At 34.3% G+C, this 9,322-nt stretch overlaps 1 protein-coding gene across 1 annotated transcript; it reads right to left on the bottom strand.

The window, feature by feature from the left end:
* Nucleotides 1-158: 158 nt before the first annotated feature.
* Nucleotides 159-9,196, bottom strand: polk (polymerase (DNA directed) kappa). The gene is made up of 14 exons (XM_073840404.1): nt 8,759-9,196; nt 7,275-7,394; nt 6,747-6,899; nt 6,538-6,669; nt 6,314-6,458; nt 6,029-6,226; nt 5,588-5,712; nt 5,342-5,508; nt 5,221-5,253; nt 5,016-5,112; nt 4,526-4,697; nt 2,069-3,148; nt 1,900-1,951; nt 159-728 (listed from the first exon to the last, which is right to left on the bottom strand). Exons 1-14 carry the CDS (start codon nt 8,900-8,902, stop codon nt 626-628), a joined length of 2,721 nt encoding a protein of 906 aa, XP_073696505.1. The 5' UTR covers nt 8,903-9,196; the 3' UTR covers nt 159-625.
* Between the last annotated feature and the right edge of the window lie 126 nt (nt 9,197-9,322).

The raw sequence follows: 9,322 nt of genomic DNA, 5'->3' as shown, positions 1-9,322 counted from the left end.
TAATGTTTCATAATATTGCTTTTTAACTATATTATGAATCAAATAAATGCAGCCTTGGTGAGCATATAATCCAATATTTTTGTTCAGAATAATTTAAGGTGCAAATTAGATGTGTACATGTAAAACTGTATAAATGAATCACATATGATGCTTCTGTATATATTTATTATTTTGATGGTGAAGCTTATGTCATGGTTTGTAAAGTGCTTTACAACATCCATACAAAATTAAACGCTTATTTGTATTTGCAAAGAATAAAATGACTTAAAAACTATCCTTCACTTATATATAAATGTACATGAAACATCAATGATCCACATAAATACTGAAAGAGACAAATCTTAAATTATACATTTGAAGCACAATATGAATTATTTTTAACCACACAAATTTCAATAAATACAAATAATTTACCCAGACAGATCAGCTTTGTGTCAGAGTATATCATCTTCCCAGAAACATCTATCAAAAGTCATCTTATTAACTATCCATTAATCTTCTGCATATTTCTTACTTGCTTTATCAACATATTCCCTGAAGTGAATCCAGCATAATCCTCATGGATTAGTAAATCTCTTCTTCCTAAATTAAACGATATGTTTATCTGTCTGGATTTGTAAAAGAATTAGACGTTCTGTCTGGTGTTGCCTTTGAAGAACTTGTCGATTGTGTGTTTTGTGTTCAACACTTTGATTTTCTTCGAGGGAGGAAGAGGAGACGATCCTTGCCTGTAAATCATGAGACACAAAAATAATATACATTATAGATGTGTTTAATGTTCATGAACAAAGCATCTTAAAACCCTTACGCTAATACAGAAATAATATAAAATGTTAGAACTGTTTAAAATAACAGGTTTCTACTTTAATATATTTTAAAATGCAATTTATTCCTTTGATGGCAAAGCTGAATTTTTAGCAGCTATTAATCCAGTCTTCAGTATCACATGATCCTTCAGAAATCATTCTAATATGCTGATTTGCCACTCAAGAAACATGTATTATTATCAATGTTAAAAAGTAGTGCTGCTTAATATTTTTGGTGTTTTTAACATTCTTTGATGAACAGGAAGTTCAAAAACAGCAAACAAAATGCGTATTTTTTATTTTATTTAGTACTGTCCTGATTAAGATATCCAACATAAAAAGTTGTTTAAATATAGTCCAAAGGAGAAAATAATTGTTGAATTTATAAAAATACACACACTTGATTCTTTATACCGTGTTGTTACTTTTTGTTTAGTGATAGCTGTTCATGAGTCCCTTGTTTGTCCCTTTCTAACAACGACTGTATAATTTTGAGATCCATCTTTTAACACTGAGGACAACTGAGAGACTCATATGCAAATATTACAGAAGGTTCAAACGCTCACTGATGCTTCAGAAGGAAAAACAATGCATTAAGAGCCAGGGGGTGAAAACTTTTGAACAGAATGAAAACGTGTCCGTTTTTCTTATTTTGCCATAATGTTATATCTTATTTTCATTTTGTACTGCACTTCAGAAGCTACATACATGTTTCCCAGGAAACAAAATAAGTCAAATTTACCTGATCTTCAAATTCAAAAAGTTTTCACCCCCCAGCTCTTTCTGGAGCATCAGTGAGTGTTTGTTTTATACATTCAACTGTTATTTTCTCTTGTGGACTATATGTAAACATCTTTTATGTGAAATATCTTATTTAGGTCAGTACTAAATAAAAAACAACATGCATTTTGTATGATCACATTTTGGTAAAATTAACATTTTGCAGATTCTGAAAGGTGTATGTAAACTTTTGACCTCAACTGTATCGTATCTTTACTGTCCCTTTTGATCCCTTTGAGCCCTTTTTAAACAGTAATGTACATTCAAGTAGCATTCTTACAATATTGCACTATTGTCTTTTACAGTTAAATACCTTTTGCTCTTTTCTCTGACTTTAGAAACACGTCCCTGTTCCCCCAACTGGCCTGTAATAGACAAAACAAATGCATTATAATTATTTCCCTTCCTTACTTGTACGTTCCCAAATGCAATTCCTTGCATTCTTCATTTTTTATAGCACCATTGACCATTTTTGCATTGACCTTTTATGCTCTTGAGTGCGGGTGCATCTGAACGATCCACAGGAGGATGAGATTCTCTAAACTCCAGCAGAACTTCCTGGTTGAGACACATATCCACATGCCGGTTGAAGAGCGCAAGGTCATCGGTGCTCTGCGGCTGACTGCACACGGGACACGTCAAAGACGAGCCTTTGGAGTCAGATGACACCTCTGTGACAGCCTCAAGATTGTGTGGTGTGTGCGATGCTTGAGAACTAGTTTTAGAAAGAGGCATCTTCTTTCTAGGAACAACAGTACGCTTGCTTATTTTGGTCCTTTGACTAAAAAATGGAGTCTTGAAATCACTGCTGTCATCAGTTTCCACCAGTGGCACAGAGATGCTAGTTGACGGCTTCTCTTCATTGCTGGATAAAAATGTAAGAGTCTTGCTTTCTGAACTTGAAGCAGGGGGTTTGCTGTTAAGTTCTACCTGTTCCTCAGCTGCATCCGTATCTGTGGGTTCATTATCCATTGCACTGCCCTTCAGACATTCATCAATATGGTTGTTGAAGGCTGTGAGGTTAACATCCTTCATCTCTGTATTGCACACAGGACAGATGAGACACTGCAGCACCTGGGTTGAGATTTTAAATGATGGCTTTAAAGCCGCAGGTTTGTTTATGTAGCTTGTTGCGTCTGTCCCTGAGTTTGCATTTGACAAACTTTTTGCTGATGTTGTGTCTGATTGAGTGTTTGTTGTTGGTAGATCTGTTTGTGCTGCTGCAGCTGCGTCAGCACTATTATTTGTTGTGTCTGTATCAGCGATGACAGGCATTTGTTCCCTCTGCTGTTGGAGTCTTTTTAACTGTGCTCTTTGAAAAAACGATTGCTGCTGAGGTCCTTTAGATTTGGGTGTTTGCTCAGACACAGAGGGTACTTTTATCGCAGTGGACTGTGGCTTTAGGAAACTGGCACCATCGCTGCTTTCTTCTGCTTTGAGCGCAGATCCAGCACCCTGCGTGAAGCTGCTTGAATCAGATCCACCTTTCTGCAGGAATCCCATTATACTCCTCTGAAGAGGCTTTTTATCTTCAGTGCTGATAAAGCCGGACACTCGAACGCCTGTTGCAAAACACATCTCTTCATTAGCATGAACATGAACATTTTAGAAACTGAATTTTAATGTCTGAAATAAACATACAAGGTACTGTCAATTTTTTTTAAGTATATGATTGTATTGTATTAATTAATAATACTATTTTAATATTATCGTATAGTTTATACATTTAAACTAAAATTTTGATATTTTATAGAAATTATATAGAATTTTTAAAAAAATTAAATTTACGTTTATTTGTTAATTAAACTGATGAAAAGTGACAGTAAATGCTTTTGTTCTTTAAAAAAAATCCATGAAAAAAAAAATCAGCATATTGGAATGATTTCTGTATAAATTACATTTCAAAATATGATAAAATAGAAAACAGTTATTTTAAAATTATTATAATATTATTTGACAATATTACTGTTTCTTTCTGTATTTTTGATTAAATAAATGCATCCACAATGCAGTTTAAAGGTTTGGGAAGTCTTTTCTGCTCATCAAGGCTGAGTTTATTTAATTAAAAATACAGAAAAAAATAATAATAATAATATTGTGAAATATTATTGCAATTTCAAATAGTGGTTTTCCATTTTAATATACTTTAAATAAAAATGTATGCAATGCTGAATTTTCAGCATCATCACTCCAGTCTTCAGTGTCACATGATCCTTCAGAAATCATTCTAGTATGCTGATTTTATATATATATATATATATATATATATATATGTATATGTGTGTCTTTTCAGGAATCTTTGATGAATAAAACATTAAAAAGACCTGAATTTATTTAAATAGAAATATTTTGTAACAATCTACATTACTGTTCAAAGTTTGGGGTCAGTAAATGTTTTCTTTTTTCTTTGAAAGAACTTAATACTTTTATTCAGCAAGGATGTGTTAAATTGTCGAAAAAAGTATTAGTAAAGACTTATATTGTTAAAAAAGATTTCTATTTTGAATAAATGCTGTTCTTTTCAACTTTTTATTCATTGCAGAATCCTGAAAGATGTATCACAGGTTGTAAAAACAAATATTAAGCAACACAACGGTTTCCAACATTGATAAAATATCAGCATATTAGGATGATTTCTGAAGGACTGTGTGTGAGTGAACACAATCGTTACTGAAGACTGAAGTTTTGATGCTGAAAATTCAGCTTTGCATCACAGAAATAGATTCACTTGAAGTATATAAAAAAATTTCTGTATATTTGATAAAAAAAAGGAATTTCGATGAGCATAAGAGACTTTAAAAAACATTACAAATCTTATGGATCCCAAACTGAACAGCAGTGTAGACACACTGATGTTAAAAATAATAATGATTTTTACTATCATTATTGATAACTACTTGAATAACACGAGGTGTAATATATAATATATATATATATACCCATGAGTCTCAGCTTTAGTGGCTGAGGGCTGACACTGTCAATCTCAACTTTGAGAAGGTCCTTAGCAGCAGCAAAGATCTCCTCCTCAGTGCAGACAGCATACTGCAGTGTAAACGCTTTGGTCTTCACTTCAAATTTGACATTCTTCAGCTTCAAAGTAACAGTTTTGCCCTGCAGTACAAACAAAAACCTTCCATCTTATGAATGCGAGACAAATATTTCAGCACGTTTGCATTTATACTAATCATTCAGAGTGTTTATAATGTTTAAAACATCCAGCAAGTAGGCAAATGAAACAATTGAGAAGATGTTAACAACACAAATATCTAATGCTAGTACACGGTATAATGTTGATGTTCATACCAAAGCACCTGAGATTTAATAAATCGAAGGATAAATAGTTCAGAGTGATATGCAAGTTTTTTCTGCCTATTTTTAACATTTTGTATAAAGATGAGAGAAGCCACTTTTGCTCTGAAACCCAGGTACCTTAAGGCCCTCCCGCTGTAGATCCTGTGCTAGGTCATGACAGAGATCCCTGCACAGGGAATACTGCTCCTCTGCATCACTCATCTCCCCAAATGTCCTAAAAGAAAGATTGAATAGGAATAACACGAATAAAATGAGTGAAAGAGGAAACAGAAATTAAATGCTTGGATCTGAAACATGCTGAAGACTGGGAAAAAATGATTACCTCTCAGTGCTCATGCTTTTTCTTTCTGAATCCCTAAAAAAAGAAAGGTTTTCCCATTAAATATTAGAATTAAACAATTCTTCTGTATTGCACAAACACTGTAACACTAAAAAAAGCACACCTCTCAATACATGTGGAGCCCAAACCCAAAGATATGTGAAGGAAATGATGCCAGGAGGTTCCTGAAAAAAGCAGGGATAGTAGCGCCATCTGCTGGCCAAGTTGGGCACAGTTGACAATTCCCAAAGCAGCCAGCATCTTCTCAGTAACCTTTCCAACACCAGACACCTGGAATTAACACACAATAACATTAGGCCACGACGCCACGTTAATGAGCTATAGTTAGGGATAAACCAGTCAGGCTTACCTTTCTGACAGGAAGATCCTTGATAAAGTCCATCACAACTTGTCTCTCATGAGGAATTCGGTACTGGCCATTGGGTTTGTTCTTATCACTGCATACCTTTGCAAGCATCATGTTTGGGGCAATGCCTATAAGAGGGATCAAACAGAGGAAAAATACTCTATATTTATTATATAAAGTGTGCATTCTTGATACAGTTGAAGTCAAATGTTTATATACACATTGCAGAATCTGTGCAATGTTAATTATTTGACAAAAAAGGAGGGATCATACAAAATGCTTTAATTTAGTATTAGTACCGACCTGAATAAGATATTTGTATGATCCCTTTTGGTAAAATAATTAACATTTTGCACATTCTGAAAGGTAAACTTTTGACTTCAACTGTATGTTCACGTTTAGGGTTAGAAAAAAAAAAAAAGAGAAAACTTTCTACTCTCTCACCCGCACTGGCAGTAAGAGATGTTTTCTGCTCAATACGGAAGCGCATTTCTCTCACAGCCTCCTCTGCACTTGTCCCAAAAACCTCTGCTTTCCTATCAGGCCCTGACAGAGAGGGTGAAGAGCTGGGACTGTCCTCAAACAGCACAGGAGACAATCCATCTTTCTCTGGTTCAGCTGCAGACCTTTCTGCATCATTTTCTTCTCATCAGAATAAAGAAACATCCATCACTCTAACATCGTCACTCACAACAAAAGACAGACTTTCAGTAGACTACAGTAATGCACCTGATTTGGCATCACAGATGTAATATGTTCGCATGGTCTCAGGCCAGTGCTTCCGCTGCTCCAGGTGCTCAGTGATATCCAGATAAGCTTCATCCAAACTCATAGGCATGAAATGAGGGTCATATTCTGAAAATACCTCTCGTACCTTTAAGAGACAGATCCAAGCATTAACAAACAACAGCAGCTATGAATACTGAATAATGTAGGACTACGACACAACATACCTGGGCACTCACTGCTCTGTATTTGTCAAAGTTAGTCGGCATAATGACAAGATCTGGACAGAGCTTCTTAGCAATGAACCCTGGCATGGCTGCACGGACACCAAACCTCCTAGCGTGGTAATTGGAGGTTGACTGAAAATGATAATGATTTCAAATGTCAGCATTGTATACATGCATGAATGTTCTGCAAGGTTTATTTTAGATTTTACCAGCATGCTCATGGATCCCACTGCCATCGGTTTGTCCTTCAGCTCTGGGCAGTCTCTCATTTCAACAGCAGCATAGAAGGCGTCCATGTCTACATGAACTATCACACGACTCAGCTCTCGACTCCTCTCCAGTTCACACGTCAGTTTGTCCACCTATGGTATGAAAACTCTTAACTAATAATTCTAACTTAACTTAGCTGAAAAAAGGGGTCCTAAAACCCATGTTGCATGTTACATTATTTTTATGACAATAATGCACAATCCCCATCTCAACTGATTGCAATTGTCATTAATTGTGTAAAAACATTAATGAGGGTTATCCTGCCCAGACAGAAATAAATATCAATCTAAATGATGCATGATGCATAAATACTATATATATACTAATTATACTAACATTTAATTTTCAATGCAATCGTGAAAATGAGATCACATTACAGTAATAAAACTGACCGTGGAAATTTCGGGTGTCCACATGGTGGGAAACCCAATCATAACATTTATGATAATCATTGCGGAGTAGATTACCTCTGCTTGTGCTTGCTTCATCTGTTCTTCAGTGATTCTCGCTTTTTGCTCCATCATCTTTTCAATGCGCTGATTCACCTGCTGCTCCTTCTTCAGCTCATTCTCATAAAATTTAGATCCCTGTCATGCAAAATAACGTTTTTTTTCTACTGTACAACAATGGGTGATTGACATTAAGCAATGTAAACACTGTCTTATACTGTGACTTGCTATACGTAATCTAAAACTATGTAAATAACATTTAAGTTAGTTTATAATGATTATACATGAAGTTTTGTGACTTATATTAACTAGAGTGATTTGGTCACTTGAGAGTGCCAGGGGATCCATGAAAAAGTCAAGGGGAAAAAAAAGAATAAAATTAATATTAATAAACATACACTACCAGTCAAAAGTTTTTGAACAGTAAGATTTGTAAGAATTCTCTTCTGCTCACCAAACCTGCATTCATTTGGTCCAAAATACAGCAAAAGCAGTAATATTGCGAAATATTTTTACTATTTAAAATAACTTGTCTATTTGAATATAGTTAAAAATGTAAGTTATTCCTGTGATCAAAGCTACATTTTCAGCATCATTACTCCAGTCTTCAGTGTCACAAGATTTTTCAGAAATCATTCGAATACACTGATTTGCTGCTCAAAAAAAAATACTATTATTATTATTATTATAAATATTTAAAACAGTTGAGTGAACTTTGTCTGGCTTCTTTAAAGAATAGAATAATAATAATAATAAAAAAAATCTGCATTTATCTGAAATTAAAGGATTGTGTTATATTATACACTATACTAAACATTACAAAAGCTTGGAATCAGTTCAAATTGTATTTTATAAATGGTATCTATTCATCAAAGAAACCTAAAAAAAAACATATACTCAGCTGTTTTCAACATAATAATAAATGTTTTTCAAGCAGCAAATCAGAATATTAGAATGATTTCTGAAGGATCATGTGACTGGAGTAATGATGCTAAAAAATCAGCTTTGAAATCACAGGAATAAATTACATTTGAAAATATATTCAAATAGAAAACAGCTATTTTAAATAGTAAAAATATTTCAAAATTGTTGCTGTACTTTGGATCAAATAAATGCAGGCTTGGTGAGCAGAAGAGACTGGTAGTGTATATTGAAATTCTTAAATTCGATTACAATTAATAAGTTAATAAATCAGTAAATAAATAATAAATCTAACAGTACAGTTACTATTAGGACTAAGGAAGTAGGGAAAACAGAATATTGACAATTTTTCTCTGTATAAAAAAGAAAGTGCCTTCCACGAGGTTTTTTATATATGGCTTCTGATCATACTGTAGTGTTTATGATTTTGTACACTACAGTATGTAGTGGCATTCAGATTGAAAACCTCTGACATAGGCTACACTTTACCCATTAACAATCATATAGCCTAAATACAAATCCTAAACAAGTGTATATATATATATAATGTATGCCGTAAGTAAATAAATAGCTATGCAAACCTTGGAGGTTTCCAGAATTATCTTGTTGATCTTGTCTCTGTCCAGCCCCTCCATGCCAGCTTTGTTATCATTGAGAGCGATCCTGGAGAGAAGATCAGCTCCAGAGCTGCTGCTCACAGCACCCTTATGATGATGATTCTCCATCTTCTGTATACTTTAACTTCTACCCGGTTTACTTTAGCTGGTTTAAATCATCTTTATAGATGGAGCCAAACTAAAACCAGTAATCGACTGTCATGGAGGCTACGTCTAAAGTTATTCTGACAGCAGGCAAAATTATGATTTTCCCCCTCTCAGTTTGTAACAATAAACATAACACTTTAAGAATTTGGTAACTGAGTTACTTGCCTGTCTCACAGATACATCGCTAAAACCACATACACAAGGCAAAAATGTACAATGTCGTAACTAAAGCACTAGAACAACATAAATACCATCGACCCCGTATTTGAACGTCTTGTTCTTGAAGAGGAACACATCCGGCATTATCGTCTACATCGCCACCTGCTGTACTGGAGTATGAACATTTAGTAGGAGGTTGTATGATTTTTGTTTTCAAATTGG

Source organism: Garra rufa, chromosome 5 (assembly GCF_049309525.1).
Source record: "Garra rufa chromosome 5, GarRuf1.0, whole genome shotgun sequence".
Taxonomy (NCBI): Eukaryota; Metazoa; Chordata; class Actinopteri; order Cypriniformes; family Cyprinidae; genus Garra; species Garra rufa.
This window is presented reverse-complemented; position numbering and strand designations above follow the sequence as displayed.